Here is a 12,954-nt window from a genome sequence, read left to right as displayed (position 1 = left end):
TCCCAAAATAGTGTCAGAACTGTCCGATCTGTCCACCGCAATATCGCAGTCCTGACAAAAATCCCAGATCGCCGTTGTTGCATAAATTTATCCCCTATTTTGTAGGTGCTATAACTTTTGCGCAAACCAATCAATTTACCCAATATACGCTTATTGTGATTTTTTTAACCAAAAATATGTAGAAGAATACATATCGGCCTAAACTGAGGAAAAAAAATATTTGTTTTTTTTTTAAATTGGGATATTTTTTATAGCAAAAAGTAAAAAATATTGTGTTTTTTTCAAAATTGTCAGTCTTTTTGTTGTTTATAGCAGAAAAAATAAAAAACGCAGAGGTGATCAAATACCACCAAAAGAAAGCTCTATTTGTGGAAAAAAAATGATCAAAATTTGGGTACAGTGTAGCATGACCGCGCAATTGTCATTCAAAGAGTGACAGCGCTGAAAGCTGAAAATTGGCCTGGGCAGGAAGGGGGTAAAAATGCCCGGTTAAAGGGGTTGTAAATCTTCGTGTTTTTTCCCCCTAATGCATCCTATGCATTAACCGCTTCAGCCCCAGAAGATTTTACCCCCTTCCTGACCAGAGCGTTTTTTGCGATTCGGCACTGCGTCGCTTTAACTGACAATTGCGCGGTCGTGCAACGTTGCTCCCAAACAAAATTGATGTCCTTTTTTCCCCACAAATAGAGCTTTCTGTTGGTGGTATTTGATCGCCTCTGCGATTTTAATTTTTTGCGCTATAAACAAAATAAAAGCGACAATTTTGAAAAAAATGCATTATTTTTTACATTTTGCTATAATAAATATCCCCAAAAAATATATAAAAAAACATTTTTTTTTTAGTGTGGTAGGGCAGTTAGTATTAGCCCCCCTTTAGGTCTAGGGTACCCCCCTAACCCCCCCTAATAAAGTTTTAACCCCTTGATCACCCCCCGTCGCCAGTGTCACTAAGCAATCATTTTTCTGATCGCTGTATTAGTGTCGCTGGTGACGCTAGTTAGGGAGGTAAATATTTAGGTTCGCCGTCAGCATTTTATAGCGACAGGGACCCCCATATACTACCTAATAAAGGTTTTAACCCCTTGATTGCCCCTAGTTAACCCTTTCACCAGTGATCACCGTATAACCGTTACGGGTGACGCTGGTTAGTTCGTTTATTTTTTATAGTGTCAGGGCACCCGCCGTTTATTACCGAATAAAGGTTTAGCCCCCTGATCGCCCGGCGGTGATATGCGTCGCCCCAGGCAGCGTCAGATTAGCGCCAGTACCGCTAACACCCACGCACACACCATACGCCTCCCTTAGTGGTATAGTATCTGAACGGATCGATATCTGATCCGATCAGATCTATACTAGCGTCCCCAGCAGTTTAGGGTTCCCAAAAACGCAGTGTTAGCGGGATCAGCCCAGATACCTACTAGCACCTGCGTTTTGCCCCTCTGCCCGGCCCACCCCACCCAAGTGCAGTATCGATCGATCACTGTCATTTACAAAACACTAAACGCATAACTGCAGCGTTCGTAGAGTCAGGCCTGATCCCTGCGATCGCTAACGGTTTTTTTGGTAGCGTTTTGGTGAACTGGCAAGCACCAGCGGCGTAGTACACCCCTGTCGTAGTCAAACCAGCACTGCAGTAACACTTGGGGACGTGGCGAGTCCCATAAGTGCAGTTCAAGCTGGTGAGGTGGCAAGCACAAGTAGTGTCCCGCTGCCACCAAAAAGACAAACACAGGCTGTCGTGCCCATAGTGCCCTTCCTGCTGCATTCGCCAATCCTTTATGTCCTCCCGAGTACCCCTACCCAACGAACCCCCCAAAAAAAGATGTTGTGTCTACAGCAAGCGCGGATATAGGCGTGACACCCGCTATTATTGTCCCTCCTGTCCTGACAATCCTGGTCTTTGCATTGGTGAATGTTTTGAACGCTACCATGCACTAGTTATTAGCGCAGGGTACAGCATTGCACAGACTAGGACACACTTTCACAGGGTCTCCCAAGATGCCATCGCATTTTGAGAGACCCGAACCTGGAACCGGTTACAGTTATAAAAGTTAGTTACAAAAAAAAGTGTAAAAAAAAAAAAACACAAAAAAAATATAAAATAAAAAAAAATTGTTGTTGTTTTATTGTTCTCTCTCTCTCTATTCTCTCTATTGTTCTGCTCTTTTTATACTGTATTCTATTCTGCAATGTTTTATTGTTATTATGTTTTATCATGTTTGCTTTTCAGGTATGCAATTTTTTATACTTTACCGTTTACTGTGTTTTATTGTTAACCATTTTTTTGTCTTCAGGTACGCCATTCACGACTTTGAGTGGTTATACCAGAATGATGCCTGCAGGTTTAGGTATCATCTTGGTATCATTCTTTTCAGCCAGCGGTCGGCTTTCATGTAAAAGCAATCCTAGCGGCTAATTAGCCTCTAGACTGCTTTTACAAGCAGTGGGAGGGAATGCCCCCCCCCCACCGTCTTCCGTGTTTTTCTCTGGCTCTCCTGTCTCAACAGGGAACCTGAGAATGCAGCCGGTGATTCAGCCAGCTGACCATAGAGCTGATCAGAGACCAGAATGGCTCCAAACATCTCTATGGCCTAAGAAACCGGAAGCTACGAGCATTTTATGACTTAGATTTCGCCGGATGTAAACAGCGCCATTGGGAAATTGGGAAAGCATTTTATCACACCGATCTTGGTGTGGTCAGATGCTTTGAGGGCAGAGGAGAGATCTAGAGTCTAATAGACTCCAATTTTTTCAAAAAAGAATACCTGTCACTACCTATTGCTATCATAGGGGATATTTACTTTCCCTGAGATAACAATAAAAATGATAAAAAAAAAAAAAAAAAAATGAAAGGAACAGTTTAAAAATAAGATAAAAAAGCAAAAAAATAATAAAGAAAAAAAAAAAAAAAAGCACCCCTGTCCCCCCCTGCTCTCGCGCTAAGGCGAACGCAAGCGTCGGTCTGGCGTCAAATGTAAACAGCAATTGCACCATGCATGTGAGGTATCACCGCGAAGGTCAGATCGAGGGCAGTAGGTTTAGCAGTAGACCTCCTCTGTAAATCTAAAGTGGTAACCTGTAAAGGCTTTTAAAGGCTTTTAAAAATGTATTCAGTTTGTCGCCACTGCACGTTTGTGCACAATTTGGGCAATATAGTGTGTTTTAGTGCATTTAAATTTTAAAAAGTGTGTTTTTTCCCAAAAAAATGCATTTGAAAAATCGCTGCGCAAATACTGTGTGAAAAAAAAAATGAAACACCCACCATTTTAATCTATAGGGCATTTGCTTTAAAAAAATATATAATGTTAAATGTCATTATAAAGTAATTTTCTTGCAAAAAAAATATTTTATATTGCTCAAACATGCCATGGGAATATGTGAAATTACACCCCAAAATACATTCTGTTGCTTCTCCTGAGTACGGCGATACCACATGTGTGGGACATTTTGGGAGCCTAGCTGCGTACGGGACCCCGAAAACCAAGCACCGCCTTCAGGCTTTCTAAGGGCGTAAATTTTTGATTTCACTCTTCACTGCCTATCACAGTTTCGGAGGCCATGGAATGCCCAGCTGGCACAAAACTCCCCCAAATGACCCCATTTTGGAAAGTAGACACCCCAAGCTATTTGCTGAGAGGTATAGTGAGTATTTTGCAGACCTCACTTTTTGTCACAAAGTTTTGAAAATTAAAAAAAGAAAAAAAAAATGTTTTTTTCTTGTCTTTCTTCATTTTCAAAAGCAAATGAGAGCTGCAAAATACTCATCATGCCTCTCAGCAAATAGCTTGGGGTGTCTACTTTCCAAAATGGGGTCATTTGGAGGGGGGGTTGTGCCACCTGGGCATTCCATGGCCTCCGAAACTGTGATAGGCAGTGAAGAGTGAAATCAAAAATTTACACCCTTAGAAATCCTGAAGGCAGAGATTGGTTTTCGGGGCCCCGTACGCGGCTAGGCTCCCAAAAAGTCCCACACATGTGGTATCCCCGTACTCAGGAGAAGCAGCTAAATGTATTTTGGGGTGCAATTCCACGTATGCCCATGGCCTGTGTGAGCAATATATCATTTAGTGACAACTTTGTACAAAAAAAAAAAAAAAAATTGTCACTTTCCTGCAACTTGTGTCAAAATATAAAATATTCCATGGACTCAACATGCCTCTCAGCAAATAGCTTGGGGTGTCTACTTTCCAAAATGGGGTCATTTGGGGTTTTTTTGTGCCATCTGGGCATTTTATGGCCTTCAAAACTGTGATAGGTAGTAAGGAGTGAAATCAAAAATGTACGCCCTTAGAAATCCTGAAGGCGGTGATTGGTTTTCGGGGCCCCGTACGCGGCTAGGCTCCCAAAAAGTCCCACACACGTGGTATCCCTGTACTCAGGAGAAGCAGCTGAATATATTTTGGGGTGCATTTTCACATATGCCCATGGCCTGTGTGAGCAATATATCATTTAGTGACAACTTTTTGTAATTTTTTTTTTTGTCATTATTCAATCACTTGGGACAAAAAAAATTAATATTCAATGGGCTCAACATGCCTCTCAGCAATTTCCTTGGGGTGTCTACTTTCCAAAATGGGGTCATTTGGGGGGGGTTTGTACTGCCCTGCCATTTTAGCACCTCAAGAAATGAGATGCTGAGGCAGTCATAAACTAAAAGCTGTGTAAATTCCAGAAAATGTACCCTAGTTTGTAGACGCTATAACTTTTGCGCAAACCAATAAATATACGCTTATTGACATTTTTTTTACCAAAGACATGTGGACGAATACATTTTGGCCTAAATGTATGACTAAAATTGAGTTTATTGGATTTTTTTTATAACAAAAAGTAGAAAACATAATTTTTTTCCAAAATTTTCGGTCTTTTTCCGTTTATAGCGCAAAAAATAAAAACCGCAGAGGTGATCAAATACCATCAAAAGAAAGCTCCATTTGTGGGAAGAAAAGGACGCAAATTTTGTTTGGGTACAGCATTGCATGACCGCGCAATTAGCAGTTAAAGCGACGCAGTGCCAAATTGTAAAAAGTGCTCTGGTCAGGAAGGGGGTAAATCCTTCCGGGGCCGAAGTGGTTAATGTGATACCTACGTAATCATGTATATAAAAACCTTCAATTGCATCATAATAAAGCAGAACAGTTATTTGGAAAGATGCTGAGCGTATCTTTTGTGTCTATTCGCTACTGCAGTAGTTATTATTAATTTGGAACCACTAATCAATATGAGGATAGGAGTTGCCTATCTATAAATTTAAACAAGTCAATAACAAAAAGTAAAAAAGAATGCGTTTTTTTGAAAATTGTCGCTCTATTTTTGTTTATAGCGCAGAAAAAAAACGCAGAGGTGATCAAATACCACCAAAAGAAAGCTCTACTTGTGGAAAAAAAAAGGACGTCATTTTGCTTGGGTGCAACGTACCACGACCGCGCAATTGTCAGTTAAAGCAACGCAGTGCCGTATCGCAAAAAGTGTCTGGTCAGGAAGGGGGTAAAATCTTCCGGGGCTGAAGCAGTTAAACACAAGTGCCTACCGGTCCTGCGTCCAACCACATCCAGCAGCTGCGTATGTCAGTATGTCAAACATTTTGACAGGCTGTTGGCAGCAGGGCTGGACGTTGCGCCTGTACTTCCTGGGATCTGACGCACAAAATGCCCACAAAGATAGGCTAATAAAGTCATGCCAACTTACCGTTATGTACTGTAGAACATGGAATACTGCAAAGAATATGGCAGCTCTGTAGAGTTCCCTTGACAATGCAAGACACACTCACCTGTTTGTGAATGGCACAGGACGGGAAAGCTGATTAGAAATAGAACTATCATTGGTGTCCATCGCTGGGACTTTTCTCCGGGACACATCTTGCTGAGACCCTTCTATCGAGGCCCTATGTGAATCGACTGAACCCCACCCTGAGAGTTTCACGGCAGACAGGGAGAGATGACTTAACTTGCTTTTACTTTAATTTTATCAGGACAGTCTCTGCTATCTACAGCAACTTCCTTGTACTGCAGTCAGCAAAGAATATTTAAAGGAGCATTTCTCAACCTTTTTTCAGAACAAAAAATAAAAAGAAACACTCTTATTGCTACATCCGTATTATTGGGTTATTAAAAGAAAAGAAGGGGTTTATCAAGGAAACCCCCGGTCGGACTTTAAGTCACAGCAAACCAAAGGGATAGTATTCAATATAGTAATATAATACATTTTATGCAATATATAAATACATATACGTTGTGAAAAGGACATTAATAAAAACATATAAAAATCATCTATATAAAAATATACATGATGTGAGCCCCAATGCGTCTACGCTTTTCGTTATAAAAACTTCTTCGGGACACATTCAGGTTTCAATTATTGCAGAGAAAAGGAGAAAGGTCTCACTATCTTGCAGAAAGGCTCCCGTAAGCCTGAGTAATTGATTATAAAGGTGTGTATTTCCACTGTAGGTGCAGGGGACTTGTAATGGAGGTAAGTAACCGTCAGCTGTGGTCATATAAATCCTAGCTATAGGTGCATTCTTAGCGAGAGAACCACAAGAGTTGCTACCAAGCCAAAGGCATAAGTATCCACACCAAGGTAAAGCTCCACAAAACATAAGGGGGCTAAAAAAATAGCCCATATAAGATGTCTGCTCAATGGCCCAGATGGAAGTGTGTAAGTACACTAATAGAGCTTTAAATTGAATATTATACAGGTCCCCTGAGAAGAAGCAAAGACGCTCATTTTCTCTGCAATAATTGAAACCTGAATGTGTCCTGAAGAAGTTTTTATAACGAAACGGGTGGACGCATTGGGGCTCATATCATTTATATTTTATTATAGATGATTTTTATATGTTTTTGTTAATGTCCTTTTCACAACGTATATGTATTTATATATTGTATAAAATGTATTGTATTACTATATTGAATACTATCCCTTCGGTTTGCTGTGCCTTAAAGTTCAACCTTTTTTCAGTCTAGGCACCCTTTAGAATTGCACACAATCCTGGGGCACAGCAGTCTGAGGGCTCGTTCGCCCCAGGAGGTGCATCTGAGCGCATGTGCATTTTTTTTTCGCATGTTCAAAATAATTGCATTTTTAATGGGCTGCTCTATGCGTGCGAAACATGCACAACAGCGCAGGCATGATTTTTAAAATTGCGCTGCACCAAAAAGCATGGCACATTAAAACCTTGGATTGCGAGCATAATTCGTTCCAGAAACATGCTTGTAATCCAAAGCACTTGTATATCAAAGCAAATTTCCCCATAAAAAATAATGTAAACTCAAATGGTTCGTTCCACAACCGTTTATTCATAAGTCCTTCAGTTTATAGTCCATACAAAAAGATTATAGCAATGTGACCAGGTTGTGTAACAATAAAATGTCCATCCACAAATGGAAGCCTCCAGAAGGGGATTAGAAGCAAAATCCAGCAGAAGCTACAGAGTATAAAAGAGAAGAGAGGCGCCTCTAAGTGTAGCAATGTGTTGCTAAATGTTGTACCTTCATTAAATGTAACCATATTTCTACACTTATGCCGCATATACACGATCAGGATTTTGGTCGGAAAAAGATATGATGGCTTTTCCAACGGAATTCCGCTCAAGCTTGCCTTGCATACACACGGTCACACAAAAGTTCTCTGAACTTTCAACCGTCAAGAACGTGGTGACGTACAACACTACGACGAGCCGAGAAAATGAAGTTCAATGCTTCCGAGCATGCGTCAAATTGTTTCCGAGCATGCGTGATTTTTTTGCGCGTCCGAATTGCATACAGACGATCGCTTTTTCAGATAGGAACTTTTTCCGACCGAAAAATAGAGAACATGCTCTCAATCTTATGCTGGCTAAAATTCGGCCAGCAAAAGTCCGATGGAGCATACACACGGTCGCATTTTGCGACCAAAAGCTCTCATCGGTCTTTTGCTGGCCGAATTTCCGATCGTGTGTACGCGGCATTAGAGGCACCTCTCTTCTCTTTTATACTCAGTTGTGACATGACGCTACTTGTTTATCAAGACATCGCTTGTATATCAAGTCAAAGTTTATTTAAAAAATGTTGCTTGCTTTGCAAAACGCTCTCAAACCAAATACAAAGAACAATTTTGTGCAGTGCAGGAAAACACACAATTTTGTATGTGTTAAAAAGCCCTAAAATGTAGTCTGTGAGGCAGAGTTCAGTGATTTGTAGGTTGTAAATCTTCTCCTGAATACATAAAAATAAAATCAGATATGGGACCCACTTTCCAATATCTGGAAATAGTAGATTATTTATTTAGTTATTACCGATTCATCCGTATGGACAGGATACCTCCAACACTATATAGAGTCAATATGTGTAAAACAATAGGAAGACAAAGATGTCTCCAAAAAAAATAGCAAAATGGAGATTCAGCCACGGTGTATAAGAAATAGAAAAACTTTATTGAAAAAACAGTATGATTTATCCACTAGTGGTAACAGTGACACCAAAAAAGTGGAATCATCCTCCCCATGTACCCAGGTAAAAACACGTACAAAAAATGATAACATTGTCACAATATGGCACCAGAACCAGGGCCCCACACACACAAATGCATAATCAACTATGGAAGGACTGGTGCTGCTCAAGGTCACTAATCCAGTATGAAATAAGGATTAATGTTCTGATGAACAGTGGTTCCGTGTTCTACAACTAGCATGTCCATTGATAGGGCTTGTGCAAAGATTATGTAGAGCTATGATGATATAGTGAGTGTATTGCCTCACAGGGTTATATAGCACACAATAGTGGAGTGTCGTAGACCGGTTATGTAGTAATGCATATGCCAAGATATAGCCGACTCAGATTAACCAGAGCTCTAGATGTGCCAGTGGCTAAACAGCATCCTCGTGTTGTTTGTCGGCTGTCTAGCAAGAGTAGGCCCTGCACTCCACCAATGCGTTCCAACTAGCGCGGCGTAACATCAGGCCGCCCCTTCTGCATGCCGTGACTGGGCAAGTCTGCTCCACACTACCTCACAAGGCTTTTGAGCTGGCGCATTAGCGACCGACCGGACTTCATGGACCATCCTGTGTGCCGCGTCCCCTGACTACCCTGTGTGCTGCGTCCCCTGACTATCCCATGTGCTGCGCCCCCTGACTATCCCGTGTGCTGCGCCCCCTGACTATCCCGTGTGCTGCACCCCCTGACTATCCTGTGTGCTGCACCCCTTGACCATCCTGTGTGCTGCACCCCTTGACCATCCTGTGTGTTGCGTCCTCTGACTATCCTGTGCGTTGCGTCCCCTGACTACCCTGTGTGCTGCTTCCCCTGACTATCCTGTGTGTTGCGTCCCCTGACTATCCTGTGTGCTGCGTGCCCTGACTATCCTGTATGCTGCGTGCCCCGACTATCCTGTATGTTGTGTCCCCTGACTATCCTGTGTGCTGTGTCCCCTAACTATCTTGTGTGCTGCATCCCCTGACCATCCTGTGTGTTGCGTCCCCTGACTACCCTGTGTGCTGCGTGCCCTGACCATCCTGTGTGTTGCATCCCCTAACTACCCTGTGTGCTGCGTCCCCTGACCATCCTGTGTGTTGTGTTCCCTGACCATCCTGTGTGTTGCGTCCCCTGACCATCCTGTGTGTTGCGTCCCCTGACCATCCTGTGTTTTACGTCCCCTGACTAACCCTGTGTGTTGCGTCCCCTGACTACCCTGTGTGCTGTTGTCAGGAAGATAGCCGTAGGACGGGTAATTCTGCCAGTATCCATCATAGTGGTGCTAGGCGAATCTCTGTGTGCATGCGCGCACGTAGGCGCACAAGGACGGGCGCACACAGGTGCGCAACAGCAGGAGCGCGCACACGTGCGTGCTAATGCACGCGCATCACAGTAATCATTGGCGCCCTTTTGCCTATTTAAGCCTGCTGCTGGTACACGCTGGTTGCTGGATTATCATCAGCTTCCTGTGTTCTTTGTGCCTGTCGTGATACCTGCTTCCTGTTACTACTCGGCTTGCCTGACTACTCGGGTGTTCCACCTGCATTGACCCCGGCTTGGACCTGACTATTCTACTGCTCTGCATCTGTACCTTGATCGTCCTCTTATGTTTGACCCCTGGCTTGGCTACCTTCTCCGTTCCTGATTATCCTGCTGTACCTTACCTCAGACTGATTCCTGTGCTGAATGACCATTGGCCTGGCTCTGACTCCGCTCCTGGTTACTCCACGGCTCCATACCTGGAATCTCTCCTTGCACTGTTGCCCTTGAACCTTACCAGCGCACCCCAGCAGCTCCTTGCTATCAGCTACTCAGAAACAGCACTCTGGCAACCCGTGCACCTTTGGGCACCGTACTCCCTGTCTCCTTCCCAGGGTTACGCTGCACTTAGCCGCAAGGGGCGCCCCCTCTGCAATCCGGCCTCACATCCAAGACTCTGACAGCTACGTCCCCTGACCATCCTGTGTGTTGCGTCCCCTGACTACCCTGTGTGCTGTGTCCCCTGACCATCCTGTGTGTTGCGTCCCCTGACTACCCTGTGTGCTGCGTCTAAGGTTGCCACCTGTACGGTTTTCTCCCGGACAGTCCGTTTTTTGAATGATGTGTTCGGCTTTAATTCTAACCCCACGACCCGGACACATCATCCACACGGGGTGCACCGAGAGTGACATGTCTCCCCTCTCCTTGACAGCAGCTTGGTTCAGCAGAGCAGAGTGTCAGTTTATCAAAGCTCCTCCCCCTCCTCCTCCTTCGCCGTTCTGTACACACACGAGGAGGAGGGGGGAGGAGGGACACGCTGATATCAGGTCTGTAGAAAGTTTTTATTATGCTCTGTAGATGGAGGAGAGAGGGGGAGAGAGCGGCTGGAAAGGAGGACAAGGTAGAAAATAAGTGAAGTGATAGAGGGATTAGGAGGATATGTGTTGGAGGGGCTTTGGCAGGGGGAAGATTTGCTAGAAGTGTGGATTGGATTTTAAATCTGACAACCTCTCCTTGTGCTATCTCTCTACCTTCCCAAAGCACCCCTCCAGCACATATCCTACCCCCCTACCCCTCCCCCTTGCACTGGCCCTCTTCTCTCACAAAGCGCCCCCCCCCCCCAGTACTTATCTGACCCCCCCAAGCGCCCCCAGCACATATAGACACAGGCTGCATGTGATGGGCACTGAGGCTGTATGATTGGCACAGAGGCTGCATATGATGGGCACACAGGCTGCATATGATGGGCACAGGCTGCATATGATGGGCACAGAGGCTGCATATGATGGGCATAGGCTGCATATGATGGGCACAGAGGCTGCATTTGATGGGGCACAGAGGCTGCATTTGATGGGGCACAGTGGCTGCATTTGATGGGGCACAGTGGCTGCATTTGATGGGGCACAGTGGCTGCATTTGATGGGGCACAGTGGCTGCATTTGATGGGGCACAGTGGCTGCATTTGATGGGGCACAGTGGCTGCATTTTATGGGGCACAGTGAGGCTGCAATTGATGTTTTTAGTTTTAGCACCAGCCGCCACTGCCCCCCAGCACATAGCTAACTCTCCCCACACCCCTGCTAGCACTAGCCCTCTCCCCAGGACATATCTGACCCCTGCATTTTGTGCAGAACACTCACAATTCAGCCACGCGCACTGTTTGCTGCGGCAAGCTATGCGCCACATTACTACTCTCTTTCAGGCCACCAAAAGTGTCCCAGGTCTTACAATCTTATAGCGTATATACCCCCCAAAAAATGCCACCGCTAAAGTTTTCAATCTTCAGGAAGGATGTACTGGAAATGGAGCGAGTACAAAGAAGGGCAACAAAGCTAAAAAAGGGTCTGGAGGATCTTAGTTATAAGGAAAGGTTGCGAGCACTGAACTTATTCTCTCTGGAGAAGAGACACTTGAGAGGGGATATGATTTCAATCTACAAATACCGTACTGGTGACCCCACAATAGGGATAAAACTTTTTCACGGAAGGGAGTTTAACAAGACTCGTGGCCACTCATTAAAATTAGAAGAAAAGAGGTTTAACCTTAAACTACGTAGAGGGTTCTTTACTGTAAGAGCGGCAAGGATGTGGAATTCCCTTCCACAGGTGGTGGTCTCAGCGGGGGGGCATTGATAGTTTCAAGAAACTATTAGATAAACACCTGAATGACCGCAACATACAGGGATATACAATATAATACTGACATTTAATCACACACATAGGTTGGACTTGATGGAGTTGTGTCTTTTTTCAACCTCACCTACAATGTAACTATGTTCGGGTTCGGCTTGAAGAAAAGGTGGCAACCCTATGCTGTATATATGTATATATAATGTGTGCTGTCTCATTATTTTGTGTACTACCGTATTTGCTGTGGTAGTTTGGGGTGTGACTGTATTCTATTGTCTATTGTGGCTGTCTGCCTCAAATAATATGGGATGTCTAAGTGTCTTGCTGTGAGGAAAGAGGGAGGGGGGATTCCTCCAGCAGCCCCCCTGTTAAGACTGTTTACTGATGAGAAGTTAAGCACACCTGACCTGTGTGTCCATTGTCATTGGACAGTTTAACCCGCCCTGTTTTCCAAGGGTGGGGGGAAGTGTTTTGAAGTGGGATCTGTATAACATGTGTTTGAATAAAGATTCATTCCTGCTTGAACCTCAAGACAGAGCCTCGTCTCGTATTTGGAGGAGAATTATTTGTATGGGTTCCTTGTTCGGCAGATGGAAGTAGTCGGTAGCTGCCTTTGTGTTTGGGTATGGAACTTCCTAAACGACTTTAACCCCTTTCATACTCAGGGTGTTGTTACAACTGGTGGCAAGCAGCGGGATCATTCTCACAAACCAGAAGGACAGCTACTAGAGGACACAGGCCAATGGAAGCACAGTATGAGTTAGGGGTGCAACGGATCATCACCGATCCGTGATCCGAATGGTTCAGCCTGTTCAGATCGGCACACATGCGCTCTGCGGAGCGCGCCGCCGCCTCAGCCTTAGGAAAGGCCGCGGCTTCGGCCTAGCTCCGGAGCGGCG

General features: G+C 44.3%; 1 protein-coding gene across 1 annotated transcript in view; it reads right to left on the bottom strand.

The window, feature by feature from the left end:
- LOC141111890 (uncharacterized) overlaps positions 1 to 5,914 on the bottom strand; it is a 93,192-nt gene extending 87,278 nt beyond the window's left edge. Inside the window, exon 1 of the mRNA XM_073604101.1 lies at positions 5,768 to 5,914. Within this exon, the coding sequence (XP_073460202.1) occupies positions 5,768 to 5,855 (88 nt within the window). The 5' untranslated portion in view covers positions 5,856 to 5,914. The remainder of the gene's footprint in view (positions 1 to 5,767) is intronic.
- Between the last annotated feature and the right edge of the window lie 7,040 nt (positions 5,915 to 12,954).

The sequence above is a fragment of the Aquarana catesbeiana genome, linkage group LG11, assembly GCF_042186555.1.
Source record: "Aquarana catesbeiana isolate 2022-GZ linkage group LG11, ASM4218655v1, whole genome shotgun sequence".
Classification (NCBI taxonomy): domain Eukaryota; kingdom Metazoa; phylum Chordata; class Amphibia; order Anura; family Ranidae; genus Aquarana; species Aquarana catesbeiana.
This window is presented reverse-complemented; position numbering and strand designations above follow the sequence as displayed.